General features: G+C 33.2%; 1 protein-coding gene across 2 annotated transcripts in view; it reads right to left on the bottom strand.

The window, feature by feature from the left end:
• The window catches only part of LOC118196715 (uncharacterized), a 156,622-nt gene that overhangs the window by 44,725 nt on the left and 96,219 nt on the right, over window positions 1–15,678 (bottom strand). For both annotated transcript variants that reach the window (XM_035368181.2, XM_035368173.2), the window contains exons 2-3: window positions 7,264–7,448; window positions 5,799–5,968 (exon numbers count right to left, since the gene is read on the bottom strand). In XM_035368181.2, coding sequence (XP_035224072.1) covers window positions 5,799–5,968; window positions 7,264–7,448 — 355 coding nt within the window. The remainder of the gene's footprint in view (window positions 1–5,798; window positions 5,969–7,263; window positions 7,449–15,678) is intronic.

The following is a 15,678-nucleotide window of genomic DNA, read 5'->3' as shown; positions in this document are numbered from 1 at the left end:
GGACTTCGTTAGCATAACAAAGCATCAAAATTAAAGAGAGATTTTCACTGCTATAAGCTTAAAGATAACATAAATTTAGTAAACACGTGCAATATTTCTAAACCTTCTTGGAATTTTAATTTGGTTTATTTCATTATGGCAATCAAGGGCTATTCGCCTAAAGGGACCGATGGCTTCAAGGAGGTCTTTTTAAGGGTAACTGGCTCGTATACACGTTACACATGGGGAAACACGAAAAACGCCTATGCAGTCAGCCCGTTTGCCGGATTTGAACCTGGGACCGAACTACCAGTGTTCAGCGATTTTTATCGCTCGGCCGTTGGTGGGCTAAGCCTTCATGACCCATTATTATTTTATTTACTGCGCAGCTGATTTAATTTTTTTAAGGCAAGAATTGCAATTTTTCACTAATATAAATGAATGTGTTTTTCAGCAGATTATCTAAAAGAAAAATTAAACTATCATTTTATGCTATTTAAAAGTGTTTGGGTCCACATTCTTCATCATGGCAAATTAATAATTAATCACGGTAAATTTACTGTTACTATCACACGGCAGCAAAAGATTTGCTGATTTGAAGAATTTTAAAAGCGAGAGAAATTCGCCTTTAAAAAAATTTACGAAATCGTTCTAGTATTATAGTTCTAGTAGAAAAAAACCTCAGCGATCAGTCGAAATCTATGGATGTACAGTATTAAAAAGTACAGTATTAAAAACAGTATTAATTACAGTATTAAAAACAGTATCAGTACAGTATTAAAAACAGTATTAAAAACAAGAACGAACACTGTAGGAAAATTATATTTTTGTTGCTAAAGGAATTCGTATGTCAATCTACAGAATTTTTAAAACTGCACAATATTCGAAACATCCGTAATCTTAAAGATATGAGATATATAAACTTCGTTTCGATTTCAGTGCTAAAAAAAAACAGGTTTAAAACAATAAGCTAAAAAAACGGGTAAAACCCAGACAAATAAAGATAAAAGAAATCGAAGGGGGGGAAGGCCTTTCCGCGCTATTTACACTCATCGCATATTAACTACTTTAGAAACGTAGCTTTCTTTACCTAACTACATAATCGTTCCAACCGACAAAAAACTGGTTTCGAAGCAAGCCGAGTTCAGAAACAAGGTTTTCAAACAAAACTACTAGCACATTTTTATTTTCTATTTGGTACATTTTTTAAGGCGAAGAAAAAAGGTTATTATTATTTACCTCGATTTTAACTTTAAACCAAAAAATTGAACCCCACGGGTTCTACTGTTGCCATTATACTTACAATATATGGACACATCGCCTAATGAAGTCAAATAAACAAAAGGAAAAAATGCGTATAATTGAATTCGACAAATCTGATTGGCGGTTATAGTTCCGAGTCAGGAATATTTCCGTAGATTTAGATGTCTCTTTTTTTTAGTCTATTTTTAGTTTTTTCTCAATCATACTAGACACGGGTTAAAGCGCAGCGGGATTATTTTATTCGTTCATGATTCTATTAAATAAAGAAAAGCCTGTATTCAGTATCTCAGTTAAAAAATTTGCTAAAGTTGTTCATTAAATTAAAATTCAAAATGCACATTCAAAATAAAATACTGATTTATTCGAATAATGCAAAAAATTACTTTGATCAAACTTTCAATACTGCAATTTTTATATGAAGAGAGTACGATTATACTTTATTTATTTCTCTTTTTATACACTTTAAATAAATGAAGAAGAATTATCAAAACCTTGGGCCTAGTACTCTTTTTGTCCCCCTCTCAGGGAAAAAAAAAAAAAAAAAAGGGACTTAAAAACAGTTAAAACTTTATTTAATTAAAAAACTATATTAAAACTTTATTAAAACTTTATTTCTAATTTTTTGTGTGCCTTTGACATGATGCATTTAGCGTATAAATGAACAGGATCTGGACGTTTATTCAACTAATTTGCCAAACAATTGTTAGTAATTTTGAAATAAATACTTTTTCATTACCATAATATTAAATAGAAGTACAAAATAACTGAATATTCCCCGTTCCATTTTACATGAATTTAAATCACTTTGTTTTATTTTATTTTAAAATCTTATTTTTAGATTTTTTTTTTTTTTTTTTTTTTTTTTTAAACATAAGATTTTTTCGAGTGTTACTAAAAGGGAGCTTATAGTCTCGAGAAATAAATTAATTACTCATGCAGGAATTCCCAAATTTCTAGAAATCATATGATCAGGAAAACATGGTCGTTTCCGCACTTTTGATAATACATTCTGCCATACGATATATCTGTATTTGATGAGAAAGCGCCCCGGGTCAACGCCCTAGAGGTCACTTGTCTTCGGAAACTCCGTTCTCATGCAAAGCAGAAAAAAAAAAAAGTTCAAGCTCAAATCAACAACACACAGCAGAAGTAACAACAGCACAACAACAACACTTCCATGCCGGGAGACTAGCATAACAAAACCCCCTCCCAAAAATCCCGCCAACAAAGACAGAAAAATTTCATTTCCTTTTCAGCTGCGAAAGAAACTTTCACCCGGCCTCGAAATAGTAAGGTTGTAAGGAAGAAGGGGGAAAACAGAGGGGGAATAACAGTAATAGTATTAATAATAATAAAAAAAAATATTTAAAAAAAGGAAAAACAGAAAGCTAGATATAGATGGAAAAAATAACGCCATGGGGAAAAATGTCTCCCTCTCACTTTCTGCGCAGGGTCACAAGGAGAGTGCCCCCTGCCCCCACCTATGCTCTAAGAATTGTCCCCAAAATCACCTGTTACGAATATTTTCTAAAAATAACCTTGCGCCAAACATTCGGTCTACGGAAAAAGCGTTCCGATTTTATTCTCATTTTGTTCCTTTCTTCTCCGTTCCTTTTGCCTGGGGGGAGGGGTATTTGGTAGTTCTCTCTCTTCCCACTCACACTTTCAGGAACATATTATCAGAGAAAGTTGGCGTAATCTTCCTTTTTACGCAAGTCCCGTTACGTATAAATGCAACCGAAATAATAAAAGCCGCAGAAAGCCCTGCATTGGGATTTGCTGGCGATGTATAACGGAGACATCTTTATATTTTTTGTAACACGAAAAAATAGTTCCGGGATTCTTTCCCACCCCTCCGAAAACGCCCTTTTCTATTTTAAGTATTTCGAGAGCATATTAGTATTGCAGAAGCAATCAGTCACGTTTTCGAACAGAGGAATAATATTGATTTACAGCAGCAATCTACAATTTATTAAAATCGCTCTAAATAAAAAAATAAATAAATATAAAACAAAAAAGATACAGCTTAAAAATTAAGCAAAATGGTACTTTCTTATTATCACGCTCTCCACCTTAATTGGCGACCTTAGGATTACGCCAACATCGCAGCTATGATTTCACCACGCTCGTGAAGCGCAAATGTAAAAGTGAAAAACACAATCTACAAGAGGGTGCTCACACATTTTTGTACCGATTTTGCAAAGATTTATATATAAACAAACCTTAGAATTTTATTTTCTAATATGTTCAGACTGATAGCCCTTTTTTTTTAACTACCATATTACATTTTCATTCCCAAGATAGAAGTCCTTTTTTTTAAACATCAAAGTTGATATTATTCTACTCCTCCTTCACAATCTTCCAGAGTCCATCCAATAGTTAGGGATGCCGCTTATGAAGAGCTTGTTTTAGAAGTCCAAATGCACAGTAATCCATAGGAGACACATCAGAGGACTTGAGTGGGACGCATTTAAAGGAATAGCTTTCATTCCAGTTTCATTTCTCATTTTTTCAAAAAATAGAGCAGTAGATTTAGAGGTACGGCTGGAACTTAACACAGTGAAGATTGCTGGGACACAGTGATGGAATTTCTTCTTTAAAAATAGTTCACCCCCCCCCCGTGATTCTCTACTTACGTACGTTCGGATGTATCTTGCATAACTCAAAAATAAGTAGCCGTACATTATAGCGTAATTATTAATTTATTATGAGTAGCGTTGAAATTTCGCATATGGGACTGCTATCATACCATCTTCCTTTTTTGTTGCAATTGGCCGCGACACACATATAAATCCATCCTCTTACCCGGTTGAGCTCTTGGTAAATTGTGCATATTTTGCTTTAAAACTGATTGAATTATGTTGTTCTCCTGTTCCCGGTTAAGGTTTTTATTCCCTTAATTAGTTAGTTAATCTACATGCAATAACTGTAGATTTAACAACAATTTAAAAGCTGTTTAACCCTTTCCGGCACGCTACCTTTTAAAGTCGGAGTTTTGATTTAAAAAAAAGTTAGGCAGTCTAATTAGGCATAGAGGAGTACACAAAATTTTGTAAAGCTAGCACTTATCATTTTAATTCTGTGGGTGTGCCCAAAGTGGCACACTGATTGAATAGAGCTTCTAAAAGAGTGCTGAAACGAGCATTGTTGTGGATGAACTGACCGATGAGATGCGGAGAAACAAAGAATACAGACTCTCAGTTGTCCTAGATTATCGGTGATCCCAGTCTGGGCACATCTAGTGTTCGCCGTTTGATTTTAGGCAAGATTTCAAGGTAAAAATTTAAAACTAATATAGAATAAGGAGATTAGCATACAGACAAAAAAATAACATAGAAATTTCTTTTCAAACAATTCATTTTATACCCTAAAAAAATTCTGGAAGATTTCTTTAAAAAATGAGGGTCTTAAAAAAATTAAACATGGCTAAAATATATGGACTGGTTTGTGTTGAGCTGCCATCTATAAATAAAGAAGGTTCAGAGTAACCTAAAAATCCTTTTTCATTCAATTTTTCTGTACGTACAGAAGGAAATTTTTAGGTGTCTTCTTACCGCTGAAATCAGTCTTCTTACCCGCTGCGCGAATTGTTTGTTTTTGCGTAGAAGCTCTAATTTTAATTGTAATTTTTTTAACTGTTTTTAACTGCATTTGGTGTTCTATGTTTTTCTGTACTTTACACTTTTTTAAGAAGATATTTTGCGTTTTTATGTATTATTGCCTTTCTGCGAAATGAGAACAGAATTGATTGAAAGAGAATTAAAATGAAGAGCAGCAAAATATGTGCATAATTTAATGGGCCCTACACGGAAGTATTGTAGTGTCCACATCAGATATACATTAGAACAATTTTTAAACAAAATTTGGTATAAAATGAAACCCTGAAATGCAGAAAGCACTGAATTTGATTAACTTTTTTTATTCCTATATACAGAATTTTTTATATTTTACCTAATCCGACTGAAAAATAGTTATGCATCCCTGCTGTATGTTTTGATTCACAATTTTCAAATTCAACCGGAAAGATGTTACAGATTTCTTAAATTTTAGAAGAATGTAATTTGTCAAAACCCATTAAACTTTAACTACAGCTTAATGAATACTTTCAATTAAATAATTGTATATATATTTTTAACTAAGCTCCAAAATGCTTTTCGAATAAATTCCGGAACCAAAAGTCCACAATGCAGTAAAATAATTTTAAGGCAAGATTAAGAGGGGGAATTAGAAATTGCAGAATTTAAACAAAAATATAATTGAAGTGCTTAGGAGATAATGTGAAGGATAAAACCGAAATATTGGTAAATTATTATTGCAAAAGGATTGCAAAAATTAATCAAAGATTTCTTCAGAACTTAAAATTTAGAAACTGCATAATCAGACTTCTTATGCCATAGCATTAAATCTGAAATCAGCAGAAGCAGATTAGAATTTCATATAACCTTTAAATGCTAGTATTCATTTAGGATGGCTTATGTAGTCTAGACAAATCATAAATTAAAATTCCTTAATCCTTACACGTGCAAATGACAAGATATATAAGGCATGGTACTTACTATGAGAGTCTGTCTGAGTGTGAGATCTGTGAAAAAAACATCTTGTTGGAGGACATAGCATATTTTTCTGCGTAGCTGCTTATTCAACTCCTCTCCATTCATCGTGACGAGTCCACTGTCCATGTGTACTCGACCCCCAATTGCATTAAGGAGTGTTGTCTTCCCTGAACCTATAAAAATATAAATATTCAGATCATGCCAGTACATAAATATCCTATTTGCGTAAATACAGAACATGAAAAATTATAATTACAACTTTAACATTAAACTTAATTACATTTGGACTTGTAATTTAATCAAGTTCAAGGTTTGTGGAGTTTCCCCCATCCCCACCCTATGGGAACATAAACTAGTTCCACACTCCTAACGGAAGACATAAGGGCCCACCAGTGGCCGAGAGGTTAATGCCTCTGAACACTGGTAGTTCGGTCCGAGGTTCGAATCTAGAGAGCAGGCTGGCTGCATGGGGGTTTTTGTCGCTTTCCCCATGTGTAACATATATAAGAGCCAGCTTCCCTTAGAAAGTCCTCCACGAAGGCATCCCAATCCTTAGGCACATAGCCCTTGAAACTTGCCGTAATCACTTAAAGCAAACCCTAACAGACATAAAGCGAATTATCATAGTGTCAGAAGTATTTACAGAGACATGAAAAGATTTAAACCAACATTTTTCTTAAAACAAAACTTTGAACATAAATGCCCATCTTGTGCTAACAGAATCAATCACCAGTTTTGGCGGTATAGCTAAAGTAACTGCAGTTAAATTCAGATTTAAAACATTGACCAGTAGTCAATGCCTACGCAATTAAATGTAAAGCTAGGCTGGCTCAAAAACTCTAACCAGCGAATTCGGCAGCAATAACACAAAGCCGAATAATTAGAAACTCATCAGAGCTGGCACTACGTAGGGGCAGAAACATTCTCTGTCTTACAATCCAAAAACCTTAGCTTAAATACTCTCTAACTCAATTTACATTCTGGTGAGGAAACGGAAAGGAGAAGTTATAGTAGGGAATGAAATTATAAGTAACTGATTAAGGTTATAAAAATCAAAAATCAAATACAAATAGAATTCATTAGAAATATCCACTTTAAAATTATCCGTCGGAAAAGTCTAATATTACGTTGCAGTACTTTCTTAATTCATTTTTTTATTATTATTTTAATTATTTGTAAATTTCTCTTATTTTTCATAATTCTCATTCAATAAATTTTATAAATTTATATATTATTTATAAATAATAAAGGAATTATTTATAAATTTATGTTATCTTTAAAATAATACGTCGTAAACAGCAACATTTAAAATCGTCTTACGAACATATTTGAGAAATGTAAATGGCAACGCTTAAAACAAAATCTTATTCAAGACAAACACACATTTTTCTTTTTAAATTCCGTGCTGCAGTAATATAACACAGTTATTTCTTACAGTCAAATCTACACGAAATAATTAATACATTACCGCTTGGTCCCATGATAGCAAGGAGCTCCCCGGGTCTGACCAGTCCACTAATATCCCTGAGGATTTGTTTGCCATCGTGTGATACGCATACATCTTTAAAAACCAATTCCACTGGCTTGTTCCTGCTGGTAGGACTTGCACTGGCTTCTCCTTCCAGCTGGCCCAGAGTCTCATCAGGCTTTAATCTAATTTTTTAAAAGAAAGAGAAAAATCAGAAATTGGGAAGTGAAATTTCTAGAATCACACTTATTATTATCGTGCGTTAGCAGATACATTTACTAATTTTATACTCCTATTCTTTGGAAAATAAAAAATTAAATGACAATAATCAAATACCTAGAAAAAGTTATCAAAATGAATATTGGAATTAAGTTTTGCAGATTTTCATTTAGTCTTTATGTATTTATTACTAGTTCAAACAACTTTAGACATTACGTAATTCTATCCATAAATTTCATCAAAAAATAATAATCTTTTAGGATTCAAATATTCTGCGATAAGAAGACATTTTTACAATGATATAATACTTCTAAGAATCCATTAAACACATATTATATTATTCGATTAACGCCAAGGTGCTTAGCAAATTTCAAGGTAGTAAGTGACTCAGGAGTAGATTTTCCATTATTAGGCTAAAATTTTCAACCCTTTCTTAACTCTTAGAAAACCAAAGCCTTCGCTAACCTGTATGCTTACCGAAACGTCTGCCCCTGTACATTACCTGTCTTACCAATATTTATGGCAGTTTCCTCTCCTGCCATTAACGCACATTTTCACAGCATTATTAAGCTGTGAAAATTTCCAATGACATCCTTTCTACTTCTTAACAAAGAATCTTCCATTAGTCTTTTAGAAGAAGCTGTTTGCAATAAGCTGGTACAAAGAATTTGGAGAAACTGCACCTGCTACTGCATATCTTAGGGGAAGAGAAGAAAACACAACATAGCAATCTTGGCCGTTTCGGGCGGTGGCGGTCATTTGAATGAAAGGTTGTCTGAGGCGTTTTGGCCTTCAAATGGTTAACTATTATTAATTTTCAGTTCAATTTCTTCCTCATTATTATTTAGATCATCTATAAATAAATATATAATTTGCTTATATTTATTTTCATATAAATCAACACATACGTTTTTGCAGTTATAAAAGTGTATTTTTTTAATATAATAAATTCAAGAAAACCACAATTCAAAACTACTTTCGTTAACTGATCTGCATTAATAAACAAACAAACAAAATGAAATGATAAAATCCAATATGCTTACTTATTTTATAACTTTTAATCGTACTTACGCTACAGCAAATCTTTATGTCATCAGAAGATACGTATTTTTGAATATATTACACACTATCGTCGAAGCGGCTAAATCTTTTAATTGTCTCTCAGCTATTGCCAATTCATCTTTCGAAGTCAAGAAACGATCGTTCAATGGTCTAGTTTGTAACGGCAGTACTTTTGAATATTCTTATTACTATGCATGTATCGGTAAAAGAGTATTTCTTCATGAAACTTCATACATTGTAGAGATATATATTTATGTTTTCATCTTGGTTTAAATGTTTTGGTACATGAATAAATATAATTTCCAGCAACTTTTTTTTTAACATCTTCAAAAAATTACTTAAAAAAAGAATTAAAAAGAATCTCAATGGTTTCAGATTTTAAATTACGTTCAAAGGGGCGTTTTTTTAGCATTTTGTGTATTACCTGTATTTATTAAATATTATGTTCTTACATGTACATCATTCTTATGATGTACATAAGTCAGCTGGCCGACATTAAGGGCGTCCGGTCAATTTAGCTTTATTTTTTTAAATATACGCAAATGAAAAGTATCGGGTATTTATTATCAGATGTAACAGTGAAACGGTGTTAATTTTTTTTTAAATATATACATAAATATGCTATCCTTTCGTCCTGAATTTGAATTACGAGTATTATCTATCTGCTTTTGACATGACTACCTCAACAGCAATTACCTTAGGTACGAATATCGGTTTGAAGAAATTTCAAACGTGAAAATGTCTTCAAACAAAATATCCTCTTACTTATCATACAGATCCTTTCGTATTAGGCACACAAAAATACGAAGTATGAATAAAATTACTTAGGACCATTTTCACAAACAACAAACATCCAATACTCTTAGGGGGGAATTACGAACGTAAAAATGTTTAATTTACAGCTTACCCAAAAAGTATGCAATGGCAAAGTTTAAATTACAGAACACGTTTAGCGCAGCGCAAAGATTAAAAAAGAAGAATAATAAAACACAACAAAAATCACTCATTTCGAATCGGCCAAATCAGTCACGCACGCAGCATAAACAATAGCTAGACAGAGAACAGAAAGAAAGATGGAAGTAAAAAGAAAATATTCTTAAATAAATCACCAACAGCGTCACTACGAACAAAGAAAAGGAATAATACTGACGTCATAGGAAACTTCAAAAACTTTTGATGACGTCATAAGATTACAAAAATGGTTCCACAGCCAACTCAAAAGTAACATGGCTAAATTTACGGATTGCTCTGCGGGGCGGATAGATATTCTCATTTCATACAATATAATTTACGTAAGAAGGAATATTAAGTAAACATTCTGAAATAACAAAGAGATAGAAGCAATACAACTTTGCAGATAAAATCTTAATATTTTAAAAATAATACTCATATAAATGGAAACTAATAAAACAGATATATGATGACATAGACCTCACAACCCGCCCCCTCTCCTTAAATACACAGTAATATATACAGCTGCTTTTTATTATTGAGAATCGAATCTGAAATTAAATTACTAGGTCCATTATTTTAGGCATTTGGCTACGATGGAATGCAATTGAAATTTCTGGTAAAGGCCGTCTACCATTTACCTACGGATCAATCGTAAACATGGTTTAGGATTCAAACTTTGTCCCAAATTTTCTAATGCCACATTAAAGTTTGACGATTAATTGACCACATTTATTTTCATAACCTCACAAATAAAATGCAAGAAATGAACCTTGGACTTTTCATTTACAAATGAATGTCTTCATTTACAAATGAATGTAAGTAATATACGACAATCGTGCTTTATTCTTTTATATTTGTAAAGAATTGGAAGCATGAATTTCTAAACCATCCTTTCATTTATAATATTAAATTAAATAAATCTTCCAGAATGAATCCCGATCTTTCCACTTAAACCTAAGCTTTGCATTTTTCGGTTCGTAACCAACCTAAAAATGGAAAGTTCCTTTTTAACACCTTTAACAAAAGTCTTTTATTACTTACAAAGAATTTTAACGATAGAAGAATATTAATTACAAATACGGTAAGCAGCGCTTATCTCTGCTTCCGTTCGTTATTGACACTGCATGGCTCTCTAGTTTAATTTCAGTCTTCAATTCACTTCAGTTCGTTCGTTATTGACACTACTGTCTCTTTAGTTTATTTCAGTCTTCAGTTCACTTCAGTTCGTAAAGGATAAAAACTGCCAAGAGGCTGGCTTAGCAGCGACAGCATTTCAAAACGAAGTAGAGGATGTGAATGGTAGAATAAAAGGAAATAAATGAATCTTTCTCATTTCACAATAAAAGGAAAACGGAAAGCGAGAATGATAGAAAAGCTACTGAACAATAAAATAATTGGTTAGTTAAAAATAAATAAATCCTAACAACTCTTGGACAGAACAATCCTTACAATATCCTTGGACATCCTTACAACTCTTGAACAGAAACTACTACTCACATGCGTGCTCAAAGAAGAAAAAACAGGCGAAATGGTGTCCTCTCTCCAATCGCAGGTGAAATAATGGCTGACCGAAATGACAGAACTGTTGAATATTAGCAATTTTACCTTAGAGTCATTTTCGCAGCGGATGTGATGGTTAAATCGAGATAGTTTAAAGCAAATAAACATCTGTTAACATTATAGTGAGAAATGTTTGGGGCGCAATATTATTATAACGAAAATAAATCAACTTCGAAGGGGCTCTTTTTTTGAAGGATTACCCTGAATGTACCATGTGAAGGAAATAACGGTGGATTTTTTTTTTATTATTATTTTATTTTATCTTTTATTTATTTATTCCTACAGAAATAAAATAGCCAAGGTTTATGCTGTAAGGTAATGGCATCAAAATAAAGCAAGAACAATAGCTGAATCGCAAAAATGAAATTCAACGTTTCCATAACAACTAGTGGCCTATTTTTATTGCTCCATTCTCAATGCAAGTTTTCCCTTACGTATATACAGTACTCAGAACTACTTTTTCCTTGTGTTTTTGGATTAGTGTCACTCTGAATGCTCCATGTGTGACTGCACATTATGTTTTTATATCCCTTTAAGTCACTTTTTCCCCCTCAGCCAGGCAGTGTCGAATGAAATATAATTATTAATCTGCAAACATTATTAGCTATCTATGAAACATTAATAAATGAACGATTCTCCTTCCCAGTATACATATATATTGTCTTAAAAAGTTAAAAAAATGAGAAAGTTAAAAAGTTAAAAAATGAGAAAGTTAAAAAGTTAAAAAATGAGAAAGATACGTATAGAGAAATTTTATGTGACACGCTGCAAATCTTCTACGGAAAAGTTCAGAAATTTTTGAGCTAAGATTAGAAAAAGCGGCAATGAACACGACAGCGTAATAATAACGAATTCAGCTACCGTATCCCGTTAATCCTTTTTTTTTAAAGGCATAAGATAACCAAAGGAAATTTCAAAATTATAATTTTAATTTTTACAAGCACCTTTAAGCTAGTACAAATAAATTATAACAACACTATTACAAACACATTTTTGTGCAATAAGGTCGTTTATTCCATTGAGAACAAACTTATTTCTTTTTACGCGATTTTTTGCGTTAGAGAACAGACCTTTTTCATACTATCAGCAGTTTAAAACAATACGGAAATAAATATGAAAAATACGTTTTTGGAAGAACTGACAATAGATTCCTGACAAAAGTTTCATAAATTAGCAACAGCTCCCTCCCAATCTCCAGCAGGCGAAGTAAAAAAACAGTCCACTTTATAATAAATTTCTAAAAAAAACTCATAATGGGTACTTACGTATTACCCCGTCGGCCGTTTGCGGAAATTTCGGCAGTGGTTACCAATCGCTATTGCGGAATTCTAAAGCACATGCAGTGCGTCACACTGCGCTACTTGGTCCGGTAGACGGTTAGGTTATTTAATTACGGCAAAGCCTCGAGGGCTATCTGTTTAAGGGGAGGGATGCCTTCGTGGAGGTCTTTCTAAGGGAAACTGGCTCGTATGCACGTTACACATGGGGAAAACCACGAAACCACCCATGCAGCCAGCCCGTTCGCGGGATTCGAACCTCGGACCGAACTACCAGTGTTCAGCGACTTTACCGCTCGGCCGCTGTTGATCCCCCCCCGGTCGACGGATAATACGTAAGTACCAAAATTAATTTTTAAACTAGGAAATAAAGCTTCCTTCATATCCATTCAAAGCTAACTTGCTAATGTTCATCATTTAAAATCGTGAAACAAGTTTAAAAACTCTTCCAAGCACAAAGGAAATGCTTAGGAAGAATAAATACTGATAATATACCTATCACAGAAATAGCTGAATTGATTCACCTCTTCATCTGTTTTGCATCGAAAACAAATCCAATCCCATGAAAAAATTAAGTTATTTTAGATTATCGCGTTTAGGAATTATTGGTGGAGGAAACCGAGACAGCTCCAGATAATTTTATATATACATGTAAGTTTTGTTCTATATTACATCAAAACATTAAAAATTCTGAAAAATCCCAGTATTACATCATTTAATTTTTGATATCCATGTAAGAGTAATTAAACTAGTAAAACATCTACCGATTAATCGATATTTCGTAAAACAATTACAGCAAAAAAAGGGTTCATAATAATCCCTTGGACCTCTGCTTCCTTCCATTCACAAGAAAACTTTATACACAGCAAACAGGTTTTGTTTGGTGATTTTTCATTTCTTCTTTCACAGAATTTGAATACAGAGCAAATAAAACCGTCTCTTCGCGAGAGCCTAGTGAGGGCTTCTTAGCAATGTACCAGAGTTAGGTGGGAAGTAAGATTACACAAGCTTCGGAGACAATATTTCTGCCCTACTTTTAGACATTTTTAGAACGTCTTGAACAATTTTTTTTTGCCCAGCGTTAGCCCAGAACGGCTATTAATTTCGTTTTGACATTTTAAGTTGATTCACTACAAATGTCGGTTTACTTTTCAGATTGTTGTCACCAAATATTATCCCCCTGTGTTATATTCAAAGAAATTAAATTATGAAGAATCTGCGTAAATGTATAAAATTTTCTCGAATTGTGATAAAACAACGGTACCTAGAGCCATCCAGTTTTGAATAACGTAAGCTTCCACCGAATATGGGCATCTGAAAGCCGGAATTTGTTTTATTATCGATTTCATATTTTGTAACACTGAACGAATTTTTGATTAACAAACTCGATGATTTCAAAGCAGGCAATGGCAACACGGTATGGGAGGGGGGGGACATTTTCATCTCCAGCGAGCGAGACTATGTATCGGAAAATCTAAAGACACGCTCAGTTTTAAAATAATTTTCCCATATTGCCGTTGAATTGAATTTTGTGGTGGTTCAAGTGCGAAGAACATGATATTTAATAAATAAAGGTAAAACACAAAATGTTAAAAAAAAGCTTCTTTGGGCGTAATGTTATTTTTTATTCCCCCCCCCCACACACACAGATATCACTTGACAGCAAACTGTACATTGCGCGTAAAATAATTCCTCTAGGCAACATAATATTCTGCAATCAGCTTTCGACTAATGCAGAAAGTTAGGCACTTAAGCTATAGCCAAGAAGATGAGCAAAAATTATTTTATTTTATTTTAAAGAATATATTGCCCGTCTGAAGGATTCGTGAAACGATAAGCGTAGGTTGCAAGGTGAAAAGGGTGCAGGTGCCGGGAGGGGGGTGGTGAGAATTTTTCACAAGGTTAATAAACAGCAGAAAAAAGGGGGTCATCCGATGTGACTCACATAAGAAAAAGTCACAATAGAAAAGGGGAAAGGGAACTGGTAGAAACTGGCAACTTTCAAAAGGTGTCAGTCAGGGGAAATGAGAGAGAAGGAGGTTCCTGAAGAGATACGACCAGTTTGAAGAATGAAAAGTAGGTTAAGTGTGAAACAGAGAAAGTAGCGAAGATATTAAGCTTTAAAAGCGATTAAATAACTGGTTGGTTTATAAAAGTTTTCATTAATTATGTAATATAAATATAAATATATGAAACAACTTTCTGATATATCTAACCAGAGCGAAAAAACAACATTACCTTTCAATTTTCAGGTTTCAAAGGATACACGAAAAAAAAAAAAAAAAGTATTACAATTAGAATGGGTTATGTTTAAAAATCTGCAAACAAGTAGTAGTTATGTAATTGCTACTGTAGAGTACAATACTCAAAAATAGATTAGATATATATATAATGATTATTTCTCCTTCTTTTTAACCCAAAAAGGACGTTACTCCCGAATGGAATATTAGTCTTCAAAACGGCATTTTACGTTGACCACAATAAACAGGGTATCACTTTTCAAACTGTTGCCACCAAATATTGCTTTGTATTACGTTTAAATAAATTAAGTAATTAAGAATCTGCTATGTATGTTTCTCGCACTGTGAAAAAACAACGGTACCTAGAGCCATCAAATTTTGAATAACGTACTTCTGCGAATATGGGGAAATCGAAGCCCGAATTTTGAATTTCAAATTTGTTCTATTGCCTGTTTCATATTTTAGAAAGCTTTAACGAATTTCTGACTAACAAACTCAACGGTTTCAAAACCCGTAATAGCAACACTCCGCGGAGTAAAACACTTTTATCTCCAGCGCGCGAGACCAGCGGAAATTCTAAAGATATGCTGTTTTTAAATATTTTGTGATTTTGCTGTTGAATCGAATTTTATTTTTAAAAAAAGTTAATAATAAAAAAAATTTTGTAGGCCATCTTAGTAAGAAAACTGAGCATTGATACGATAAACTGAGAAAAGACTGGGGGGGGGAATGTATAGCAACACTTATTACCGCATCGGTAATTCTAAGCATGTGCTACCATGCTTATTTTAAAAATTTTGTAATTTTGCTGTCAAAATGTATATGGCGTAAGTGCGATTATATGGCATATATGGTGTAATAAAGTATGGCGAATATATGGCGTAAATTTTCAATATATTTATTTAATGGTAATAAAGCTAAAAGGACAAAAAAAAAGAAGAGTGGTTTGGGGAGTGAGTATGACAGCAGACTGGCAGTCTGCGAGCTCAGCGAGTGAATAAAAAACCTTAACAAACCGTTTTGGGCGACCACTAAAATCTGAAACCTATCAGTCCCCTCCCCAACAAGCTCAATCTTTGAAAATATTTTTTTAAGGATTATTG

The sequence above is a fragment of the Stegodyphus dumicola genome, chromosome 12, assembly GCF_044657685.1.
Source record: "Stegodyphus dumicola isolate Sdum_Otavi_A_Nest chromosome 12, ASM4465768v1".
In the NCBI taxonomy this organism is placed as follows: Eukaryota; Metazoa; Arthropoda; class Arachnida; order Araneae; family Eresidae; genus Stegodyphus; species Stegodyphus dumicola.
The sequence above is the reverse complement of the archived record's forward strand: the minus strand, read 5'-3'. Positions and strand labels throughout refer to the sequence as shown.